At 41.6% G+C, this 25,754-nt stretch overlaps 1 protein-coding gene across 17 annotated transcripts in view; it reads right to left on the bottom strand.

The window, feature by feature from the left end:
* Window positions 1-25,502, bottom strand: part of CREM (cAMP responsive element modulator) — a 67,700-nt gene extending 42,198 nt beyond the window's left edge. For 6 of the 17 annotated variants that reach the window (XM_086334655.1, XM_086334664.1, XM_086334665.1 and 3 more), the window contains exons 1-3: window positions 25,252-25,502; window positions 13,452-13,551; window positions 8,193-8,316 (exon numbers count right to left, since the gene is read on the bottom strand). In XM_086334655.1, the coding sequence (XP_086190781.1) occupies window positions 8,193-8,316; window positions 13,452-13,495 (168 nt within the window). In that variant the 5' untranslated portion in view covers window positions 13,496-13,551; window positions 25,252-25,502. Of the gene's footprint in view, window positions 1-8,192; window positions 8,317-13,451; window positions 13,552-24,590; window positions 25,163-25,251 lie in introns of those variants that run through there. The other 11 variants (XM_086334659.1, XM_086334668.1, XM_086334669.1 and 8 more) reach the window with 6 other exon arrangements.
* Window positions 25,503-25,754: the final 252 nt, after the last annotated feature.

The following is a 25,754-nucleotide window of genomic DNA, read 5'->3' as shown; positions in this document are numbered from 1 at the left end:
TTAATAGTTTGGGGCTTACAGAGGTTGTAGCAGCAAAAATTGAAGTGAGGCAAAGTAAACAAACTGAATCTTACTCAAGGAAGAAACTATAAAAATTAACATTTCTAATATTAAAAAATTTCAGTGTCTAGTCTATTTTTGTTTTTGCTGTTCTTTTATTGTGGTAAAAAAATACATAATATAAAATTAATCATCTTAACCACTTTTAAGTGTACTGTTCGTCATATTCATACTTTTGTAAAAGATCTCCAGAACATTTTTATCCTTCAAATCGGAATCTATAGCCCTTTATCAACAGCACCTCCTGTATTCCCTCCCCACAACCTACTCGTTAACTAGGAAAAATCAGAGAAAGCGTAAAAAAAGTAACTGTTTATACTCAGTTATTTTTCCATTACTGTTAGTGACAAACTACCTGCTACTAAAACTAAGACTTGAGCATCAAAAAGTACCTAAAATCATTACAAATGACAGAATATCTCTAACAATCTCTTAAACACTAAAACAGATTTGTATTTTTTTCCTGATTATAAGAAGTGAAAAAACAAAATCTTATTCTGAAATTTGACTTTGCTTTATACCTGCTGAAATTATCTTTGAAACATCAATTTTCCTATTTTTAAAAAAATATTTATTTGGCTGCATCAGGTCTTAGTTGTGTGGCACATGAGCTAAGTTGCTCCTCGGTCTGTGGGATCTTAGTTCCCTGACCAGGGATCAAATCTGCGTCCCCTAAACTAGAAAGTGGATTCTTAATCACTGGGGCACCAGGGAAGTTCCTGAAACATCAATTTTCATTCAAAGCAAAGTATTATCACATGTAATACACTGGGATGAAAATACAGAGTGCGTTTTAAAGCCAAAAATTAACCTTTAAAGAAGCAGAAGGTGAAGAAGAACTAAAGAGCCTCTTGATGAAAGTGAAATAGGAAAGTGAAAAAGTTGGCTTAAAGCTCAACATTCAGAAAACTAAGATCATGGCATACTGTCCCATCAGTTCATGGCAAATAGATGGGGAAACAATGGAAACAGTGGCAGACTTTATTTTTTGGGGCTCCAAAATCACTGCAGATGATGATTGCAGCCATGAAATTAAAAGACACTTACTCCTTGGAAGGAAAGTTATGACCAACCTAGACAGCATATTAAAAAAGCAGAGACATTACTTTGTTGACAAAGGTCCATCTAGTCAAGGCTATGGTTTTTCCAGTGGTCATGTATAGATGTGAGAGTTGGACTATAAAGAAAGCTGAGCGCCAAAGAACTGATGCTTTTGAACTGTGGTGTTGGAGAAGACTCTTGAGAGTCCCTTGGACTGCAAGGAGCTCCAATCAGTCCATCCTAAAGGAGATCAGTCCTGACTGTTCATTGGAAGGAATGATGTTGAAGCTGAAAGTCCAATACTTTGGCCACCTGATGCAAAGAGCTGACTCATTTGAAAAGACCCTGATGCTGGGAAAGATTGAGGGCAGGAAGAGAAGGGGACAACAGAGGATGAGATGGTTGGTTGGCATCACCGACTCAATTGACATGAGTTTGGTTGGACTCCAGGAGTTGGTGATGGACAAGGAAGCCTGGTGTGCTGCAGTTCATGGGGTTGCAAAGAGTCAGACATGAACTGAGCAACTGAACGTAACTGAAAGAAATATACTAGCAAAATATACTAGCTATTATTATTAGGAAAGAAGGGGGCGACAGAGGATGAGATGGTTGGATGGCATCACCAACTCAATGGACAAGAATTTGAGCAAACTCTGGGAGATACTGGAGGACAGGGAAGCCTGGCATGCCTCAGTCCCTGGGGTTGCAAAGAGTCAGACCTGACTTAGAGACTGAACAATAATACAACTAGCTATTATATACAAAGTTATCAAAATATGAGTACAGATTATATAAAAAATTATTATTCAAATCAAACAAAATGGTCACTAATATTAATAGTTCACAAATTATTTTTACTTATGTCCCTTAAACCCTAAATTACCTTCAAGAATGAGTTACATGTCAAAGTAGTATATTTTCTTGAATTAGTTAAGAAACAATGAAGATTTAGCATTTACTGAAAAAAAAAATCAGTGTTCTATTTTCTCCTCCTAATTTATGTTAATTTTTAGAGCTAAATGAATACAAGTATTATGATCAAAAAAATTAAATTATGGCACTTAAAAATAACCAGGAGAAAGAATACATAAAATTAAAGAGCAATAGAAAGAAAGTCAACAATAAAATGAAACTTTTTATTTTACAATCTTAAGAGGAATATTTCCTCCAGTAAGAGCCTCTCAAGTCACGGAATCAGCTTCAGTTCAGTTCAGTCGTGTCCGACTCTGCGACCCCATGAATTGCAGCACGCCAGGCCTCCCTGTCCATTACCAACTCCTGGAGTTCACCCAGACTCACGTCCATCGAGTCGGTGATGCCATCCAGCCATCTCATCCTCTGTTGTCCCCTTCTCCTCCTGCCCCCAATCCCTCCCAGCATCAGAGTCTTTTCCAATGAGTCAACTCTTCGCATGAAGTGTCCAAAGTACTGGAGTTTCAGCTTTAGCATCATTCCTTCCAAAGAAATCCTAGGGCTGATCTCCTTCAGAATGCACTGGTTGGATCTCCTTGCAAGTCCAAGGGACTCTCAAGAGTCTTCTCCAACACCACAGTTCAAAAGCATCAATTCTTCGGCACTCAGCTTTCTTCACAGTCCAACTCTCACATCCATACATGACCACTGGAAAAACCATAGCCTTGACTAGACGGACCTTTGTTGGCAAAGTAATGTCTCTGCTTTTCAATATGCTATCTAGGTTGGTCATAACTTTTCTTCCAAGGAGTAAGCATCTTTTAATTTCATCATACTGAGGTTTAAAAAATAAGATTCAATTAAACACTGAGCTTGAGCTAGATGTACTCAGCCAATAATAAATATAACAAATCAACCTAACATGATGCAGATCATCATATACAAATATGATGTTGCTGGCCAATTAGCAATAACAAACATTGCTTGTTTTGTTTTCTGACAGCTATTCATATTATTCCTGGTCCTACTTAGGACAGAGGAGATAGACTTTAGGCACAGCTGGCAAAACAATGAGAAATGCCATCCCAATTTTCCACCAGTTTGAAAAAGCAAACATGTAAGTCATACACTGAAACCTATCCCTTGTTAAATCAATCGTTCCTACTCCAATCCCTCACTGCAAGCCAGGCCTGCTTTTCTCTAAGGCGCTTCTTTAGCATGCCGTTGGCATCTACAGCAGACAAGATAAGGAAGGAATGAGCAGACTGCAATCCCTGAATACTCCCTAGTGGCTTCCTCTGCTCCACAGAGTCCTCTTGCTCCAAAACTACAGAGGGTGTCAGAAAGGTGGAATTTTATATTAGAACTAAGTCTCTCAAGGCACTATGCTGACCTTGATGCTCTCGAGTTTCCTTCCAGCTCTATGATCCCTGTGGTTCTGCTCCTTGCATCTTTCCTTCCTAATCTTTGCTGAAACTTTGAGAATTGGTCATTTACACAGCAGAGTTATTGAGCCTTCCGAGTCAGGCCTTGGGCTGCACCAGGAGCTGTAAGGCATGAAACCCCAGACAGCACACCCTCTCCCAGGGCTCCATCCGGGTTCCCTCACTCAGCCAAGAGCTTCGTGGCAGCATTATCAATTCCCAAGAGACATGGGATAAAGAAAGGGCAGGGGGCCATCACTGCTGCTTTCAGAGCAGATTACACATTGTGAGATAAATGGGAAAACATGAGTATGGTGAGCATATTATGCCAAGGAATTATGCTCAATTTTATTAGGTATGATCATGACATGTGGTTATTTTAGACAATATGTATAAGTGTTGCATACCCAGAAGAAAGGAGGAATGAGATGACGTGATGTCTGAGATCTGTAGAGCTGCTTAAAATTCTTCCACAAAAAGGGAAAAAGAAAAAAATTTTTTAATATAAATTTTGTAGCAAGTGCTACAAAATCTTAATTTTAGGTTTCTATAAATGTTAAAGTCTTATTCTACTCTTACATATGTCTAAAATCTTTCATCACAAAAGAAATGATAAGTTCCCATTACCCATTTAAGGATTATATTACTTCCAAAGGCTGTATGTTTAACTTTTAAGACTACCTGTATATACAGTAATTTTGCTTGTCACTATTTTGGCTTTGGGAAAGGGTTTTCTCCTGGCTTGGTGATATAAAATAGACTCTCTTAATTTATCACCAACAGTTTTTCCAGGGGGAGAGGAGAGTAGACTCTAGTCTTATATACGTATCAACATATACACTTAGACAAGACTCCAGCTTCAATTAAAAAAAAAAATCAACATAAAAAGTAATTCAAAGCAAGAAAACACACAAATCACAGTACTCAAACCTCAACGATCTTCCATGCCAGCCGCTAGCCCTTGGGTACTGTTACCACATGACCTCTATTTGCTTTTGGATACAGACAGAGGGGGCAGGCTCCACTGATACCTGGGAAGTTATAAAACAGAAAAACTGCAAATGAGAACTCTAGCCTCCCTCCATCAGTCAGCAGAGCAGAGGTGTGAGGGCCAAGAGCAAGCTCAAGTTTTCACATCTTTATAAATGGGATGATTTGCAGCGTTAACTTGATTAGCAGAAGCCCTGGATAGGCAGAACTACTATCGAATGACCAGAGGCAAAGGATCAGACCCACTGAAACTTTGGGTTATATCTTTTGTTCTCACACTATTTAATGATAAATAGACCATGTGAAAAGGAAAGTAAGTGTCATAAATTCCATTTTATACAAGACTGAATTTAAGTCTAAAACGTCTTGGAATTCACAATCCTCTAGTTTAAAATAAGTGGCAAGAATGTACAAAATATCAGGAATTATTCAGAAGAGTCAGTCACATTTAGCATACATTATAGGCTTAATGAATGAAGATTTCAGCTTGATTTCCTAATCCTTCTATCATATAATATTGCATAATAATGAATACTCAAATGAACTGCTTCAGGCATCACAAGAATCTAAATTGATAATAATGTTTAGAAAATTTTGACTCTTAAGAACTGTGTCCTAATTCTACAAAACATCATGATCCATAAAAGATTTATGGCCTCACATCCATGGAGGACAACTCTTATTTAATCAAAAGAATCAATGAATCAGCATACAGATTTCTTCTTAATCTCTTAACATTCCTAGTATGTGAAAGATAAACACGGTGATATATTTTTTGATCAAGTATTTTAAATATATGGAAAACAGAATAAGATAGCAGGTCTATGAACTTGCTAGCCAGATGTAATGACTATCAACATTTGATGTACTTGAGATTTTTAAGGAAGTAAACATTATGAATGTAAACCACAGCCTTTTCCTTGCTCTGTGGTTCCGTCTTCTCACAAGTCTCTATCTCTGAGCCCTTCTGTTCTATTTAACTCTTCAAACTTCCCCACACTCCTATTTAACACATCAAACTTACCCCAGCTCACACTCCTTTGTCTCCCAGACTCATCTTTCTCTTTCACAGGAAAATTTCTTGAAGAATCTATACTTCCAATTTCTACTTTCTCTCTTAATTATTCTGTAACCTACAAAAGCCTGGTTTCTGTTAACTGGACTCCTATGAGATTTCAAAAACCTCATTAATCCGAGGTTATTTTTCAGACTCTACATTACTTGACCTCTTCAGCAACTTTTGACCAAGGCTCACAGAGCTGGGTGTCACCCAGGCTGAAGGCTGGAGGAAAAGGCACATGTAGAGGACAGGGAAGCAGTACCTACAGGGAGAGAAGCAGGCGCAGGAGGAAGAGTTGCTCTCAACTAGCACTTCAGCAAAAGGTGAACTACAGATCTGGAATCACAGTTATAAAAACTCTAGTTGCCATTTTTGTCTTTTCTGAAATTTTGTCACCAAGGAAGGCAGGACTGGACTTCCTTGGTAGCTCAAACAGTAAAGAATCTGCCTGCAATGCAGGAGACCCAGATTCAATCCCTAGATTGGGAAGATCCCCTGGAGAAGGAAATGGCAACCCACTCCAGTGTTCTCGCCCAGAGAATCCCATAGACAGAAGAGCCTGGCGGGCTACAGTCCATGGGGTCGCATAGTCAGACATGACTAGGTGACTAACAACACACTTGGGACTTTGAAATGGTAAATATTTGTGATGTGTGAAAAAGCATGATACATAACTGTATGACCTTAATTACATAAAAATGGACGCTTGGTTGTGTAAATACACAAATGAGACCTAAAAGGATGCATCAGATGGTAAAGTGCTTATGATTCTGGATGACTTTGGTTTTTGTTTTTGTTTCCTATTATGCACAAGTTAACTTTTAAGAAATAAATGTGATTTTAAAAACCTTAAAAGAAAACTCTAGAAGACCCCAGATTAATCAAAAGATATAGTATACTCTATTAATATTCTTTTTGCAGACAAAAAGACAATAGGATAAACATCAAGATGCTAACTAACAACAATTAAATTTCTGCATGTAAAGACTACAGGTGGCTTTAATTTTCTTCTTCATTTAATAATACACATTTTGCCAATTTTCTACAATGAACCTTTTTTTTTTAATGAGAAAAAGGCTGCTTTCTTGAAAATAGCATGGTCTGCATGCCTGTTTTCCAGGGTAACAAAGAAGGGTGTTGCCAGGGAGATGCAGCTCCACAGAGCACTTGTTAGGAGGAAACCCCAGGGAGCAAGTGGGTGTTGAGAGCCTGAAAGAGGAAAGAAGGGCAGGCTGAGTGCAGGGCGTTTTGGAAAAGTCCAGACCATGCAGGAACCAGGCTGGCTGGAGACAACCCAGGAATTGCCTGGCACTGCCGAGGGCTTTCCAGGCAGCCATCGGTCCTTCCTAGTCTCTCTTCCAGATACTGCAAAGTCTCTCTACTGCTCAAACTCACGTCACTGTGATGCCACCCACTCCCGGCTTGCTCATGTCCCACCCAACACCACCTGGCCACAGGTATCCTGCTTTGGTTAACACTTAGAACATGGGATGGTCCACTCTCTCAGATGCATACCACCCTCCACTTAACCCTGACCAGCTCCACTTCCCAGCCCAGACACAGCGCCACTTGTCCTCAACATCAGCAGTTCCTGCCCCCATCCTCTGCCTTCTGTATACTCTTCCCTGGCCTAGAGAATAGGATTCTCTCTCCTTATATACCCAGTGACCTCTACTCACCCTTCATAATAAAACCCTCTACAGAGCACTCCGAATATTCAGGAAATCAACCCTGAATATTCACTGGAAGGACTGATGCTCAAGCCGAAGCTCCAATACTTTGGCCCTTGATAGCGAAGAACTGATTCACTGGAAAAGACCTTGATGCTGGGAAAGATAGAAGGCAGGAGGAGAAGGGGACAACAGAAGATGAGATGGTTGGATGGCATCACCGACTCAATGGACATGAGTCTGAACAAGCTCTGGGAGATGGTGAAGGACAGGGAAGCCTGGCGTGTTGCAGTCCATGGCGTCACAAAGAGTCGAACACGACTGAGTGACTGAACAACAGAGTGCTCCTGGTCACCAGGCTGCTTCCCCTCTGCACAGCTCTGTCATTTCTGTGTAACGTCTTACAGCACTTCTTACGTGGCGAGACTTATCCCTTAAACACCCCTCCCCACTAAACCGTGAGATGGCAAGTCCAGGAAATCCACAGCCTCATGCATCCAAAACACCACCCAGATATGGAAGGGGCTCAGAAAGTGGTTGATGAGCTAAACAAATATATCTGTTTTTACTATATATTTTTATAGATATTTCAGAAATGAGGTTTAAGAGCTGAAAAACAGCTAACTGATATTGGTACTCTCTAAACGAAACCAATTCAAAGTTTAAGGCCTAAGTAAAGATTAAACCAAGTATATACTGGGCAAATGGCAAGATTTCTGTCATCTTTAGAGCTGAGAATATAAAACTACATCAATCTGGAATTACCAACCGTACCAAATAGTAATCTGAGGACTACACACGATGCAGGGGGTTTTGTTTCTCCTTTACATAGTGTCTGTTACAAAAGTAATTCAAACACATATCTTCTCTTTGAAGGCAAATCAGTAAGAATGGCTGATACCCAGGCAACAGGGGAAACTTATGATCAATGGCAAGAAAACAGAATCTGCGTGTAATTCTCATACTGCGTGTAATTCTCACTTCCACACAGGCTGACTTTCATGGGTGCCTGCCTGATGCCTACGTTGAGTTTACCTGAGCTAAAGTGGGGATTGAATTTTGACCAGTCTGCGTCTGCATGTGAGCAGATTCGCTCTCTGCCACAGAATCTGGTAAACTTCCATCCTGCTGAGAGTCAATTGTTTCCATGGTCATTTGTCTGAAAAGACAATAAAAAAGAAGAAGAATTAAGGCCCTATCTGAAATACCTGTTTTCACCTGGCTTTCTGGTTGATATTCATTTCTATCATCCAATTATTCTACCTTGTTTTTCAAGAAATAGATTCAGTGGCAAAGCTCTAACTCTCCAAATGTAAAGGCACCTTCTCTGCTCACTGGATATGAACACTATACCAAGGGAGCAATGTCCCATGGAAATTAGTTTATTTGAAAATTTTTAAATCTTACAATAAAGTCTCCTTGATAATTATTTTAAGCTCTCTATCATAAATTAGTGATAAAGTTAGGTTTTATATTTTACATGAAGTTTAAATATCCTACGACTCTCATGGCCTAATAAACCTGCTTTATACTATGATTTAGTATGAAAGAATTTCCACATTACCTACATTAAATGTGTTAGGATATAAAGATGTGTCTGGCTTTGTCAGCACTAAATAGTTTCTGATTTAAAAAAACCTGTCAAATTGAATCACTGAGTGGACCACTTGTCGTGCAGCTCCTCCTTCACTTAAAGTGGAGAATCTAACTTTTCCAGGAAAAACTTGTAAATTTTTATCTTATAATTTCAACTTAAGTTAATGATTTCTATATAGGTTCTTCCTAGACAGAAGGTAAGCCACATTATAATGTTAGCCTACTACGAGAACATATAAAATGCAAACAAAATCAACAACAAAAAATTTAAAAAACTTATAGGAACTACTCCCTGCAATTGTGTATCTTTTCGATCGTTAATAATATAGTGTGTTTTTTTCACCTCAGTGGCCTAAATATATATCCCGAAAGTCTGCAGGCAACTTAGAACTTTAAATTGAAATGTCCAGACGTTTTTTCCAGATTGAATTCTTCTGCATTTCAAGAGGTGTCACCTGAATCCAAGCCTTCTGTTCTCAAAGCTGTCTGCTGTAGCCTGCACTACACCTCGAATTACTTCTCTCCATTCAGAGAGTTGAATACTTAGAACTGACCGTGACAGTTTAGAGCAATTATGAAAATCTAGAGTCTACTATGAAAAGACGTCTTTCCCTCAACGTTCTCCAATTCTTTTATCTCTTATCATTTCCCAGCATGGACTTTCTAATTCTAGGTAAGCAGAGGCCATCCCCCTGCAAAAACTGCCAATTCCTGAGGTTCCACTTTTGCTTGTAAGCAGTTTCCAAGGAGAATACCTAGAACATTTGATTCTGCAGGATATGAAAAGGTATTATCTGGGCAAAGAGTGTAAGAGGAAAAACGCTTGGTCAAAGTTTAAAATATCTGGGATTAAAAGGGTTTCTTGGCCACAGAACTTTCTCTGAAGCTTGACTATTCCAGTTTGACTTGGGAAGGATGATGCAGATCCAGTCAATAGCATTTTCCAAAAGAACCATTCCAAACCCTTTTCCCACAAAGCGAGTCCTAGCAGAAATGGTTTGGAAAGAGTGTGAGAAATGTTGTCTTATGCTACTTATACCTTTATTAAAAGCTCTCCAGGTTTTGTCAAGAACTTGAGTTTCCACTCAAAACATTATCCTCTGAAAGGCCTTCCCCCTTTCAGAAACATTCCTTTAGCACCATCTACATGACAGACCCTGAGAATACAAAAGTCACAATCCTTGCTCTCAAGGACACTGTTCTCCACTTGGGCCTTAGTTTCTCCAAGAGTCCTCGGACAACCTGTCTTAGAATTGACACACACACTTGTAAAGGAAAAAAAAGCAGATTCCCAGGCTCGACCCTAAACCTACTGATTCAAACTTTCTAAGGGGTCTAATTTTTATATCTAAGAGATTCTGATAGCTATTAAAATTTGAGAACAACTTAGCTTATTGGTAAATGCTATTGGTTAGACCCGTAATGAACACAAATTGTGGGAAGGGTGCTATGTATGAAATGCTAGGGGAAACACAGGAAAACTGAAATAGGCCTGAGGATGGGGCCATATGAGTTGTATGCTGAAGGAGAGGGTAGAAAAGATCAGGACAACCAAGAGAGGAAGGAAAATACAGAGCATGTTTGGAAGACAGAGTAGCTGACTGGAGCAGACAATCTGGTGAGGCATGCAGGAGCCTGCTAGTTTTCATCCTTAACAACTTCTAAAGGGCAATATAGTTAGTTCTTCTTATAGAGGTGAGGGAAAGGAGACATAAAGAGGTTTAGAATCTGATTTTCAACAAAGGGATTGAGTGGCAAAGCCAAGTTTTGAACCAAGGTCTTTTCCCAAAGCATATTCTCAATGACCACACCAAACCGCCATTCAATCTCTGTCACAACATGAGCTCACTTTATCTTCACAGCCTAATCTCCAGTCACTCCATTCCTTCCCACATTCTGCAATCCAGCCTCCTTACAAGCCATGTCTTTGGTCAAATACACATCTTAGTTCCCCAATTCTAATTTTCTATATCTGTACTTCTCTCTTCCTCGGATGCCCTTCAGTCTTGCTTTGTCCAAAGGGCACATTTCTACTCATTCTTCAAAGTCTGGATCAAGGACACCATCTTAAAAAAGTCTATTCTGATAGCCTTGGGCAGAATGATTCTGTCCTGAGTTCCCGAAGCATCTTGTGCAATCCCTCCATTTCAGCACTTGTCTAGCATATTCATCTGTCCACAAAGTTCTAGCAATAGTGTGAGGAACAGACACAACATCTTAGATTTCAATGTATTCCCAGTGCCTAGAATAGAATCTACCATAATCATTAAGTGAGGGAATTAATTAACCAACTATTCCAGAAGACTATAGGACTGTTAGGTGTTACTAAGATAATAAGAAGATGGTTCAGAGAGGTTTGGTGTCTTTCTCCAGGGCTCACAGAAGACTGCATGATGGGGGTGAATAGGAGGTCTGGTGTTTGTGACTCCAGGGTTCCTCCCACAGCTGGTACCCTGAGCAGTATTCCCGTCTAGACACGTCTTACAAAAACGGTGTGCTTCTCAGTATGCTGTCACAGTCTTCACTCAGATGGGATGTACAGACTCTAATTTTATGCCATGTTATTCTCCTGGAGTGCCTTGTACAGGGCCCGGTACATGTCATTCAGTCCAAGTTTGTTACTAAATCAATTTATTTGAAAGTAAAAATCTACAGAAGAGCAGGTCAGTACTACCAATTTACACAGCCTGTCATCTTCAAATAAGTTCATTCTGCTGATCTATATCCAACTCCTCTCCAGTACAACCTCCTAAACCCACTAAAAGCCAACCCCAGACCAAGACTCGGGGCAGAAGATTCAACTAACATTGGAGTGCTCAACGTGGATCAGGCACTGTACTGGGCATTTTCAGACACTAACCCAGCAGGAAATAAAGGGCCCAGACCTCAGATGGAAATGACACATATCAACACTAATATCTGTAAATCAGTCTCAGCTAGTTCCAAAGGAATTTGTTTACCAAGTGTAAGAGATAGACCCATTTAAATCTTGCACTGTTCACTTACCTACTTTACAGCAAAAATTAAAGAGGTGAATCATACAATATTTTCCCCCAAATCTCACTTTCTATACCAAATTTTAAACACAGTTGTACTAGTATTAATAATCTGTATATTAATTAATTATATAATATTTCAATCTTAAATACAAATGAGAAAAAGACCAATTAGGAAATAGAAATTACAGAATATTTAAAAATAAACACATACAAAATGATAAAAACAAAAAGTTAAAAGTCCATTAAGCACTATAATCTACAAGTAAGCAAAATACTGGCAAACATTTGGTTCTACGATTCTAAAGAACAGATAAGGATTTGCTAACACAGGCATATTTAAACTTATAAATGATTAATGGTAGTAGCAACATGCTTATGAAAGTTAAATATTTCTTCTGAAATCTTTATTTATTAGCAAACCATTCTCTTCTCCAGTAGAAAAGTAAATGTTATCCCAACATGTTTTGAAAAATTGGGACTCATTTTAATAAATGTTAACATAATCATTGTTTTAAAAGAACAGGATCCACCCAGTTGCACAATTTTCAAAGTCTTCTAGGGTGAACTGCCTTTAGTGGGGGTAGCATTGTATTTGTGGATTACTCTGTTATTTTCTAGGTTTTTAATAGAACATCTATGTCATATTTCAAAAACTCCCCAAAATACTAAACTACAGCAAACAGTACAGTACAGTTTATATATGTTTTATATAACACACTTTGAAGAAATGAATACAAAGCAGGATATTTGTAAAAATTATGTTTTTACAATTATAGAAATATTGAGATAATTAATGACCAAAGTTATCTTGGCACACCTATGTACCAAGCACACACAAGATATTTAAAAAGAAGGAAAAATGAGAAGAAAAAGGAAAAGAAGTTTTGAAAAATTCTATCCTAGGTACCCAAGAAGATATTCTTAAAAGAAAGGATGAAAAAAAAAAGAAACAAAGAAAAGACATACAAGCCAAAAATATCTACATGAAAAATAAAAGTAGTTTCCTAGTTATAATTAAAGTGTACAATTAATAACTTTGAAAATCTTAGTTGTATCCAATTTGCAAAGACAAATTATACAGTGGAGCAACTATATTTATCCATGCAAAACTTTTTCACCTGCTTAAAAAACAGAATCCAGCAACAAAAGGAAAAATGATTAAAGTTGTTTTTATTATCTCTTTTTAAATAGTTCTATTGAAACTGTCATGAAAAATTCATTTTCTTTTTGCTGCTAGACCCCACTGATGAACCAGAATGTCTCTGAAAATCACTAAAAGAGAATCTGAAAAATAATATTTGGATTTCCAGAAAACATTGGTAGAGATGTGCTGTTTTATAACTTTAGGTACAGGTGTTGAAAATGAAAACTCTTCTCCACTTTCATATATATCATCTCCTTTCTAACTGAAAAGGCCAGCACTTAGAACAAGCTGACCATGAAAGACCACTCAACTCCTACGTTGCCTAGCACAACTCATGGGAGAAGACAAACTCCCTAATTGAACAGCTGAGCAATTTGGGTACATACTATTACAGTTTTATTTTAAAATGTATACATATATATACATATATATACACACACACCCATATACATACACAAACACATATACATATATACACACACCATTAATTTATCCATTTTAACTTTAAGCTGAGTAGAACTTTCAAAAGAACAGAAAAATAACATATCCACCTACCTTAGATTTGTCTTCATATATTTTTTCCTGCCACATTTGCTCATTATTAAGACATTTATAATCAATGCTTTGCTCCTTCTTGTTTTCTTCTTTATTTATCCTGCAGTAAAATTATAATGTTGAATTGGGGGATCATAAGATTTTATTTAAAAAAAATTAAAATCTCTCACAACTACAGCAAAATACCCTAGTTTCATAAAACTAAAAAAAAAAAAAAAAGCATAGAAAGCTGAAAATGATTGTATTTTTTTTTCAAACTTATTCCTACCCAATTTCTTATCTTTGGAGGGAAAAAAATTTTCAGAAAAATTAAATTGTATGCTATTTACCAGATGATTTTCTATTGAACAGAGCAGTGCTGATTGAAACATTTAATACACACTGCAACGTGCTTCTATCAGCTCTATTTTACAATGATAATAAACATTTAATAAACTGAATGAATTATTGTTTTCTCAAATTTCATTTCACTGAAACAAATTTGTCAACTGTTTTTCATATACCTTAATTTCAAAACTGGGTTTTGTTAAAAAAAATTTTAACTCCAAAAAGAATAGTAATTTTTCCTTTAAAATCTCCTCTGACAGCCTTCAATCTACTTTAAAAAGCTGTCTTAGACACTGTAGAAATTAAACTCCATTTATTTTTTTAACTAATATCTCTTTAAAATGTACATTTGACATGCTGCTGCTGCTGGGCTGTGTGTGCTAAGTTATGTGTCTGACTTTTTGCAACCCCATGGACTGTAGCCTGCCAGGCTCCTCTGTCCATGGAATGCTCCAGGCAAAAATACTAGAGTAGGTTGCCATTTCCTCCTCCAGGGGATCTTCCTCACTCAGGGATCGAACCTGCATCTTTTGTGTCTCCTGCACTGGCAGGTGGATTCTCTACCACTGTGCCACCAGGGAAGCCCTCGACATGCTGAATAAAATAAAATCGACAAAGAAAAAGACCAAAGGAGAGCAGTGAGCTCTCAATTTATTTTAGATTTGAAAGGACAAACACTGGCATTCCAAAGTTTCTTCCGGGCGTCTATGCCAGCAATGGGTGCTCTGCCACAAACAGCCTATCTTCAGGGCTCCCTCATAATGGCCCCTTTATAATGATGTTACACTGTCTCACCCAATTTGGAAACTGAGTTGGCAGTCAGGTGTGCTACCCCTCACTAGGGGCACTAGGACGATGATTGTTGTTGCCACCTGCCCCCAATCTACAATAGGGATGAGAAAAGGTAGGGCATTTGAATCAAACCCCCCGCACCCGCCTCCGCCCTGACCCCAACCAGGCTTCCCTGGTGGCTCAGTTGGTAAAAAATCCACCTGCAGTGCAGGAGATTGCCGGCAATACAGAAAACCAAGGTTCGATCCCTGGGTCAGGAAGATCCTCCTGGAGAAGGAAATGGCAACCCACTTCAGCACTTTTATTTTTTAATTTATTTTTTAATTGAAGGATAATTGCTTTACAGAATTCTGTCGTTTTCTGTCAAACCTCAACATGAATCAGCCATCAGTTCAGTTCAGTTGCTCAGTCATGTCCGACTCTTTGCAACCCCATGAATTGCAGCACACCAGGCCTCCCTGTCCATCACCAACTCCTGGAGTTCACCCAAACTCTTGTCCATCGAGTCGGTGATGCCATCCAGCTATCTCATCTTCTGTCATCCCCTTCTCCTCCTGACCCCAATCACTCCCAGCATCAGAGTCTTTTCCAATGAGTCAACTCTTCCCATGAGGTGGCCAAAGTATTGGAGTTTCAGCTTTAGCATCAGTCCTTCCAAAGAACACCCAGGACTGATCTCCTTTAGAATGGACCGATTGGATCTCCTTGCAGTCCAAGGGACTCTCAAGAGCTCAAAAGCATCAATTCTTCGGTGCTCAGCTTTCTTCACAGTCCAACTCTCACATCCATACATGACCACTGGAAAAACCATAGCCTTGACTAGATGGACCTTTGTTGGCAAAGTAATGTCTCTGCTTTTCAATATGCTATCTAGGTTGGTCATAACTTTCCTTCCAAGGAGTAAGTGTCTTTTAATTTCATGGCTGCAATCACCATCTGCAGTGATTTTGGAGCCCCCCCCCCAAAAAGTCTGACACTGTTTCCACTGTTTCCCCATCTATTTCCCATGAAGTGATGGGACCAGATGCCATGATCTTCGTTTTCTGAATGTTGAGCTTTAAGCCAACTTTTTCACTCTCCTCTTTGACTTTCATCAAGAGGCTTTTTAGTTCCTCTTCACTTTCTGCCATAAGGGTGGTGTCATCTGCATATCTGAGGTTACTGATATTTCTCCCGGCAATCTTGATTCCAGCTTGTGCTTCTTCCAGCCCAGCGTTTCTCATGATGTCCTCTGCATAGAAGTTAAATAAGCAGGGTGACAATATCCAGCCTTGACGTACTCCTTTTCCTCTTTGCAACCAGTCTGTTGTTCCATGTCCAGTTCTAACTGTTGCTTCCTCACCTGCATATAGGTTTCTCAAGAGGCAGGTCAGGTGGTCTGGTATTCCCATCTCTTTCAGAATTTTCCACAGTTTATTGTGATCCATACAGTCAAAGGCTTTGGCATAGTCAATAAAGCAGAAATAGATTATATAAAACCCATTCTCCTTATTGATCAATTGAAGCAGTGTAGCAAGAAGCAAGCACTGTATGGACTCACCTTGTTTCCCAGGAGTTTGTAGAGGAGCTACCCCATGTCCGAGGTCAGGGGCGGGGGCCGAGAGGAGCTACCCCCTCTCCTCATCCGAGGTCAGGGGCGGCGGCCGAGAGGAGCTGCCCCACACCGGAGGTCAGGGGCGGCGGCCGGGAGGAGCTACCCCACGCCCGAGGCCAGGGGCGGCGGCCGGGAGGAGCAACTCCACGTGCAAGGAGCAGTGGCTGCGCGGGCGCAGGAGGGCTGAGAGGAGCTACTCCACGTTCAAGTTCAGGAGGGGCGGCTGCCAGAGGCGTCAGAGGGCAGACACACAAACCATAATCACAGAAAACTAGTCAATCTAATCACACGGACCACAGCCTTGTCTAACTCAATGAAACTAAGCCATGCCGTGTGGGGCCACCCAAGCCGGGCGGGTCATGGTGGAGAGGTCTGACAGAATGTGGTCCACTGGAGAAGAGAATGGCAAACCACTTCAGTATTCTTGCCCTGATAACCCCATAAACAGTATGAATCAGCCATAGATACACATATATCCCCTCCCTTTTGAACCTCCCTCCCATCTCTGTCCCCATCCCACACCTCTAGGTTGATACAGAGCCCCTGTTTGAGTTTCCTGAGCCATAAAGCAAATTCCGGTTGGCTATCTATTTTACATATGGTAATATAAATTTCCATGTTACTCTTTCCCTACATCTCACCCTCTCCTCCCCTCTCCCCACTCCAGCATTCTTGCCTGGAAAATCCCATGGACAGAAAAGCGTGGTGGGCTACAGTCCATAGGGTTGCAAAGAGTCAGATATGACTGAAGCGGCTTAGCACAATAAGTAAATTGGCACCCAAGGTACACCAGCCCTTGTGCTAGGCACCCAGGCACAGATAATAAGATGTCTCTGATCTCCAGGAACTTGGATTCTAATGAGAAAGACAGACATTTAAACAAGGAGTAATTATAATATTATCTGAATAATGATGATGGGCATGACACCATCCAGTAGTACTTGGGCCACCTGATGTGAAGAGCCGATTCATTGGAAAAGACCCTGATGGTGGGAAAGATTGAGGACTGGAGGAGAAGGGGATGATAGAGGATGAGATGCTTGGATGGCATCACCAACTCAATGGACATGAGTTTGAGCAAACTCTGGGAGATAGTGAAGTAGAGGGAAGCCTGGCGTGCTGCAGTCCATGACGTTGCAAAGAGTCAGACACGACTGAGCGACTGAACAATAACATGACACCATCTAAGACGGGAGAAGTAACTCCCAATTTCTCTTGGAAATACCATTTTCTTGAGTTTAATTTCTGAGTAAGTAATACATTATCATTTGAATCTCAAGTACAAAAAGGCATTTGATCAAGTCCCAGGACCAGCCACCCATTTCCTCTTCCCAGCTTCCTGCCACCCCTGCCACCAGACATCAAGAGAGAAAATGATTAACCTCACAACAGAACAGTGACCATCAGTTAAACCTGATCCTGACTCAGGCTAATCAAAGAATTATTTCATTCCCAAATACTCTCTAAGAAGTCATCACTGATTGCCTGCTTGCAACATCTAAAGCAAGATGGAGAAGGAAATGGCAACCCACTCCAGTGTTCTTGCCTGGAGAATCCCAGGGACGGGGAAGCCTGGTGGGCTGCCGTCTATGGGGTCGCACAGAGTTGGACACGACTGAAGTGACTTAGCAGCAGCGACATCTAAAGCAATGATTTTTAGTCTCTATCTTCCTTAATACACCTACAGCATTTCCTACTCGCTACACTTTGTCCTCCTTGAACTCTTTAGGGCACCACATTCAAGCTTCCCTTCCAAGTTATCCAGTCCTTTGCCCCAGTCTCCTTTGGCCCACTCTTTAAGGGTTGGTGTTTCCATGCTCCCAGTCACAAAAACCACAACACTCTCCCTCAAGACTGCTTCATCCCTGTTAGATGAGTCTCAAATCTCACCTCCAGCCTGACCCCTCTCTGGTCGAATGCTCAGGAGTATCCGACTCTTTTGCAACACCATGGAAGTTCCTCTGTGCATGGGATTTCCCAGGCAAGAATCCTGGAGAGGGTAGCTATTTCCTTCTCCAGGGGAATCGTTCTGACCCAGGGATCAAACCTTTGTCTCTTGTATTGGCAGTACCACCAGCACCATCTGGGCCTATGTGTATCTGCCTATTTGACATCTCTCAACAGTTTGTTCACAGATCCTCAAGCCTGAAATATTTAAAACTAACCTCAACTCCTTTGCTCTACATCTCCCTTCCTGCTATATTTTTTATCTCAGTCGGAGACTGACGTCACCATGGCCTCAGGCACCGTATCTGGGTATTCTCTGCCTTTACTCCCGCTTCCTTTGTCTGTCCCCAGTTCCTGAGGAGGCAGTGCGGTCTAATGGTCATACGTAGCAGCACAGTGTGCAATATACACAGCACAGCACTGCAGGCTGATCTGGGTGTCAACTTGAGTTCTAGCCCTTATTGGACTATGGTTTTTGCAAGAAAGACAAAACTGAAGTCCCACTACAATCAGCATGGTCAAAATGAAAAGAATGTGGAATAAAGGGCAGTGCACCTCTAATGGAAATTTCTACAATGATTCATTCATTAGTGTATAGCCTAGGCTACTGTGCCACTGTCAATGCACGAATCATTATATCTATAAATGAAACAAAATTTCTTTTCATATTATCTTTTCATTTTTGATGTCTAGTGTTAGGAATACATATAACAGCTACAGTGTTTTATATCATCTAAGATGGTATTGATGTACTGACAAATGATTCATCTTGTCAATTTATAGTACTGATAAATACAGTACAGTCCTATAAATGTTTCTCTTCATTATGGTTTTCTTAATAACATTTTCTTTTCTCTAGCTTCTTTATTGTAAGAATATAGTAGATAATACAAAACACATTTCAATTGACTGTTTATGTTATTGGTGAGGTTTCTGGTCAATAATAGGCTATTAGCAGTTAAGTTTCGGAGAAGGCTGTGGCACCCCACTCCAGTACTCTTGCCTGGCAAATCACATGGATGGAGGAGCTTGGTGGGCTGCAGTCCATGGGGTCGCTAAGAGTCGGACACGACTGAGCGACTTCACTTTTCACTTTCATGCATTGGAGAAGGAAATGGCAACCCACTCCAGTGTTCTTGCCTGGAGAATCCCAGGGACGGGGGAGCCTGGTGGGCTGCCATCTATGGGGTCGCACAGAGTCGGACACGACTGAAGCGACTTAGCAGCAGCAGCAGCAGCAGCAGTTAAGTTTTAGGGGAGTCAAAAAGTATATTGGGATATATAGGTGTTGGCGCCTCTAACCCCCATGTTGTTCAAGTCAACTTCAATTACCAAAAGCCATATATGTGAAGTTGACAGGGATGAGCCTATGATTATTATGTATTTTTAGGTAAAGATGAGTATAGGAAAAACAAAACATACAGTAGTAACAGGAAGTCATGCCACTTTTAACTTTTTGTAGTCTTTGTGAAGCAAAACTAGAATAACTTTCAAATAATTTTTACACTTCTCTGTAAAAATACAAGTGGTCAGGAAAAGTTTTTGTAAATAACTATTTGAAACTTGCAAATACTGTCTTTACTATTTTGAACATGAATCACCCAGAAAGTCAAGCAGCATTCTAATACAGATTCAAGACCACCCAGTTTAATTGCTTCAGATACCTATTAAGCGTGTATGCATGCTCAGTCACTCAGTTGTGTCAGACTCTGCGATCCCACGGGCTGCAGGCTGCCAGACTCCCCTTCTCCATGGAATTTCCCAGGCAAGGATACTGGAGTAGGTTGCCATTTCCTCCTCCAGGGGATCTTCTCAACCCAGGGACTGAACCCATGTCTCCTGCATCTCCTGCATCGGCAGGCAGATTCTTTACCACTGAGCCACCTCAGATACCTATTATTATTTAAGAAATATTAACTCTTTACTAAAATCACCAAAGGATTAAAAATTATTCAAGCATCTCACTCTCATTCATTCCCCCCTGGTGCCTGCTTTTGTCTATTTCAGTCAATGAACAGCAGAATCTGCTGCTAAGGAGGAAATGAAAAATGAAATTCAAATAATCATGGCCTATCTCCTCGTCTCCAAGTCCCCCTTCCCTGCCCCAGCCCCAATTCATGAAAGGAAACAAAACTTTCAGTCTTTGGGGGTGTTATTGCTTGACTAACAATCACTGTAGGGTTTTTCAACAGCATGCTCCGTTGCTGCACTTTAGGTGTATTTCAGAAACCCTTACCTACATGTAAAGTACAACTGCACTGATCACTAATTAGTAAATCTGGGAAAGAGTAGGTAAGACACTGGAATTAGCTAAAGTTTATAGAAATGAATTTCAACGTTGTGATACTCAGGTTGGTCCTATCTTGCGTATACAAACAAAATTAGCGTCCAAGTGCAGACACATGTCTAAATACGTTAAACTTCACTCCTCCGATAATTTTAAGAAATGCAAAAGCATCCCAAGTGTGTATGTGTGATACATAGTTGTCCCAATGCCAGAGCTGGAAACTTTCATGATAATCAATGCTATGCTATAAATTACTAAATTATTAAATAATTTTTGTGCTACCAGTGGAAAAAAATTGAAGCTGTTTGAGACTGTGAACAAAACTCTATGACATTTGACATTCTGAATTAGGATGTTCTAATTTTAAGTCTGCTGAGTTTAAAAACAAAAACAAAAACATTCATTAAGATAACTTTGAAGAAACTGAGTTTACTTTCAGGAATCCTCAAAAGTAAAAATATTAGAATCACATGAACCCCACTGTTAAAATTTAGCAGGATTTCATTTTGACATTTGATTGGTCTGTTCACTGTTTAGAAAGTGTGCATGAAGCTGCTTCTCATTTGGGGAGAGAGACTTCAGGAGAGCCTCACAAAAAGTTGCTAGTAAGGTTTTCTTGGAGGCAAGCCTCCTTCCTCACCAGTGAGACAATTATTTGAAACAGTTCCAAATAACCTTACCAGCCCATGCTTCTTTTCAAAACTGTTTTGCATGCACCTTGCCAGTAATTTCCTGTAATACTCCTGGGATGGTCAGTCAAGAGATTTGCAAAGTAGGTATTTTTAAAATTTGCTATAATTGAATTATACCGTAAGAGACTCAACTTGTCTTCATGAGTAATATTAAGATAAATCCCCAGTAATGTCATCCTTAGGTTATTCTCCTCATTCTCTCTTACTTTCTACTGGATATCCTATAGCATCATTAAAAGAAAACCCATGAAGGAAAGATTTAAAAACAGGGCACTGTTTATTGTGCAATTCTCATGGTAAAAAGTATTTTACATACTTTGTGTGCTTTAAAAGGGAATTAACAAAATGATTTAAAATGTATATCTCAGTTTCTTCAAAGTTATCTACATGTGTATAATGGATGAGAAACACTTCCCCTGAAATCTATATTTTTACAATGTATATACCTGTACTGATAATATTGAAACTAGATTCAATGTAGGATCCTAACTGTTCTCAAAGTTGACTTTTACATGGGTCAACAGCTATCCCATTAAATAGAAAATTAACAGGATTCAATGACATTTCAGGTTTCTTTCCTTAATGACCAATACTGATTGCCTGTCAAAACATCAATGGTGCAGTTGTTAAGTGTTTGCATTGTTCAGTTTTATTTTTCAAAGTTTATCTAAATAGGCCAAGACATTTAAGTACATTCCCCAGTTGAACTGGCCCAATATTAACTTGTAGAGAACACGAGGGTGGAGAAAACAGGATCAGGAATATATGTCTGTACTGATAAAAGATTCAGTCAGGATTCCTTTTGTATGTTAACCTGAAACTCTTACCTACTATTCATGAAATGTCCATAATTCTAAACATGATTTCATATTTTAAACATACAATGATTTGCCTCAGTAGGAAACTAGTCTATGGAGTCTGGAATTTGTTAAGTTCACCAGATTTCAGGAAAGCTTCTGGGGCAAAAGGGAAACAGAAAGACTAAAGCATTCTTCTTTATTTACACACTCAATAAAAATTTATTCATACACTCTTACAAAATGTGTACACAAAACATCCATATAATTACAACTTCACACTCACCAAAGGAACTCCAGGTTGAAGAGCAAGTCATTGTGCAAGCATTAGCTTACTCTTAACTATTTTACAGATGCACCAAAAATGTCTGTGTCATTACCATCACTTAACATGACAGTTTTCATTCCAATCCCAAAGAAAGGCAATGCCAAAGAATGCTGAGACTACCGCACAATTGCACTCATCTCACACACTAGTAAAGTAATGCTCAAAATTCTCCAAGCCAGGCTTCAACAATACATGAACTGTTAACTTGAAGATGTTCAAGCTGGTTTTAGAAAAAGCAGAGGAACCAGAGGTCAAATTGCCAACATCCACTGGATCATGGAAAAAGCAAGAGAGTTCCAGAAAAACATCTATTTCTGCTTTATTGACTACGCCAAAGCCTTTGACTGTGTGGATCACAATAAACTATGCAAAATTCTGAAAGAGATGGTAATACCAGACCACCTGACCTGCCTCTTGAGAAACCTATATGCAGGTCAGGAAGCAACAGTTAGAACTGGACATGGAACAACAGACTGGTTGCAAAGAGGAAAAGGAGTACGTCAAGGCTGGATATTGTCACCCTGCTTATTTAACTTCTATGCAGAGGACATCATGAGAAACACTGGGCTGGAAGAAGCACAAGCTGGAATCAAGATTGCTGGCAGAAATATCAGTAACCTCAGATATGCAGATGACACCACCCTTATGGCAGAAAGTGAAGAGGAACTAAAAAGCCTCTTGATGAAAGTCAAAGAGGAGAGTGAAAAAGTTGGCTTAAAGCTCAACATTCAGAAAACGAAGATCATGGCATCTGGTCCCATCACTTCATGGGAAATAGATGAGGAAACAGTGGATACAGTGTCAGACTTTTGAGGGGGGCTCCAAAATCACTGCAGATGGTGACTGCAGCCATGAAATTAAAAGACGCTTACTCCTTGGAAGGAAAGTTATGACCAACCTAGATAGCATATTCAAAAGCAGAGACGTTACTTTGCCAACAAAGGTCCGTCTAGTCAAGGCTATGGTTTTTCCTGTGGTCATGTATGGATGTGAGAGTTGGACTGTGAAGAAAGCTGAGCCCCGAAGAATTGATGCTTTTGAACTGTGGTGTTGGAGAAGATTCTTGAGAGTCCCTTGGACTGCAAGGAGATCCAACCAGTCCATCCTAAAGGAGATGAGTCCTGGGTGTTCTTTGGAAGGACTGATGCTAAAGCTGAAACTCCAATACTTTGGCCACCTCATGCAAAGAGTTGACTCATTGGAGAAAACGCTGATGCTGGGAGGATTGGGGGCAGGAGGAGAAGGATGACAGAGGATGAGATGGCTGGATGGCATCACCGACTCGATGGATATGAGTTTGGGTGAACTCTGGGAGCTGGTGATGGACAGGGAGGCCTGGTGTGCTGCGATTCGTGGGGTTGCAAAGAGTCTGACACGACTGAGCAAGTGAACTGAACTCAACATGACAGTGGTCTCAATGTTTACTTATCCAGGATCAAACCCATTGAAATATGTTCTCAAAAACTATGTCTGGATCACCAAGTAGCTCTTTAGACATCAGTATTTTTACTGCTGCTGCTGCTAAGTCGCTTCAGTCGTGTCCGACTCTGTGCGACCCCATAGACAGCAGCCCATCAGGCTCCCCCATCCCTGAGATTTTCCAGGCAAGAGAATCCAACCACTGGAGTGGGTTGCCATTTCCTTCTCCAATGCATGAAAGTGAAAAGTGAAAGTGAAGTCGTTCAGTCATGTCGGACTCTTAGCGACCCCGTGGACTGCAGCCCACCAGGCTCCTCCGTCCATGGGATTTTCCAGGCAAGAGTACTGGAGTGGGGTGCCATTGCCTTCTCCGAGTTTTTTTTTTTTTTTTTAACTACTTCTTATAAAAAGGCCAAAACACATTGTTTGCAGATTGCCTTTCTTTAGTGGAAAGCTGAGCACTGAAGAACTGACGCTTTTGAAATGTGGTGTTGGAGAAGACTCTTCAGAGTCCCTTGCAAGGAGATCCAACCAGTCCATCCTAAAGAAAATCAACCCTGAATATTCATTGGAAGGACTGAAGCTGAAACTGAAACTACAATACTTTGACCACCTGATGCGAAGAACTGACTCACTGGAAAAGACCCTAATGCTGGGGAAGATTGAACGCGGGAGGACAAGGGGACGACAGAGGATGAGATGGTTGGATGGCATCACCGACTCAATGGACATGAGTTTGAGTAGGCTCCAGGAGTTGGTGATGGACAGGGAAGCTTGGCGTGCTGCAGTCCATGGGGTTGCAAAGAGTCGGACACGACTGAGCGACTGAACTGAAGGGAACTGAGTGGGGAAAAGTTCCTTTTAAGTTCAAAGATTCAAAGACTGTGACTTATGAGGGGAAAGCAGCTTGTTATTTAAAAGTAGCATGGCGACTAGGCCAAAGATGTGGTACCCACAGGGGAACAACCAGAGAACACGACCTTCCTGTCTTCTCACACAGTCTTCACCTTGGACCTCCAGCCTTGCGCATCTCGGTTTATGTTTATTTCCAGGGAGGGTGGCTGCACTCCCAGGAGCCCGGCGAATGAGGCGGGGAAGCCAGAGGTGTTCGGAAGCCGCTTGGTAAGCCGCTCGGTTACGGGGCCTCCGTTGTGGGCCGGGCAGCATCGCTCACTCCCGGGCCGGCCGGCCGCCGCTGCCCGAGCCGCGCAGGGAGGGAAGCGGCTTACACTAGGGATCCGGGTCCGGCGGAGGGAGCAGTGAAGACGTCCGAGGACACTCGTCCCTCTGAGTCCGCGGTCTGGACCGCGGTCGCCTGGCTGGCTGGTCCCGGCGCCAGCGGGGCACGGGAAAGAAGGTGGCGCGCCTTCCAGAAGCACCGCTCGGTCTGTCTAGGGTTGCGAGGATCGGGGACGGCGGCTCCGGAGAGCGAGCGAAGCCGACCGACCCGCGTCGCCCGCCGGCCCTCGCCTCCCAGGAGCCGGAGCGGCGGCCCCTCAGAAAAAGCCCTCGAGGTGCGCTGGGCAAACGGCCCCCGGCTACCCGCTCCGCCCCGCCCCCAGCTCCGGCGCCGCCGCCTCAGGCCCCGCGGGTCCCGCCGGCCGGCGCGCCACTTACCCGCAGCGAAGCGATTTACGTAGCGGACCTCGTCACTGCTTACGGACGCGAGGAGGTGGGACGACGAGCCCCACCGGGACCGCCGCCGACCCACGTTGCCCCACGTCAGTGCTGATGCGGCCGCGGCCTCCCAGCCGAGCGCGATCCAACGCGGCGTCGCAGCCGCCCGCCCGCTCGCGGCCTGGAGTCCGCGCGTCCACCCGCCCGCCCCGCTCCGCGCCTGTCCCGGCCCAGTGGACGCCGAGGAAATCCACGCTCGAACCCCGCCCCCTGCCGGCCGCCGGTGGTGGTGCGGCGCCGACAATCCAACAATTGAATGGAACGAGGCAGGGGGGGGAGGGGGATGAGGGGCGGGGCCTGAGGGCGGGCTGGAAGGAGGGGTCTGAGGTGGGGAGGAGGGGCCAGGGGCGGGGCCTGGAGAAGGAAGTAGGCTGGGCGGGGAAGAGGACCGCGTTGCAGACGGGTTCTGAAGCGGTGCGGAAGAAACCAGAAGTGGCCTTGTG

Source organism: Bos grunniens, chromosome 13, assembly GCF_055505025.1.
Source record: "Bos grunniens cultivar Pamir isolate PY7600 chromosome 13, Bosgru_T2T1.0, whole genome shotgun sequence".
Taxonomy (NCBI): domain Eukaryota; kingdom Metazoa; phylum Chordata; class Mammalia; order Artiodactyla; family Bovidae; genus Bos; species Bos grunniens.
The sequence above is the reverse complement of the archived record's forward strand: the minus strand, read 5'-3'. Positions and strand labels throughout refer to the sequence as shown.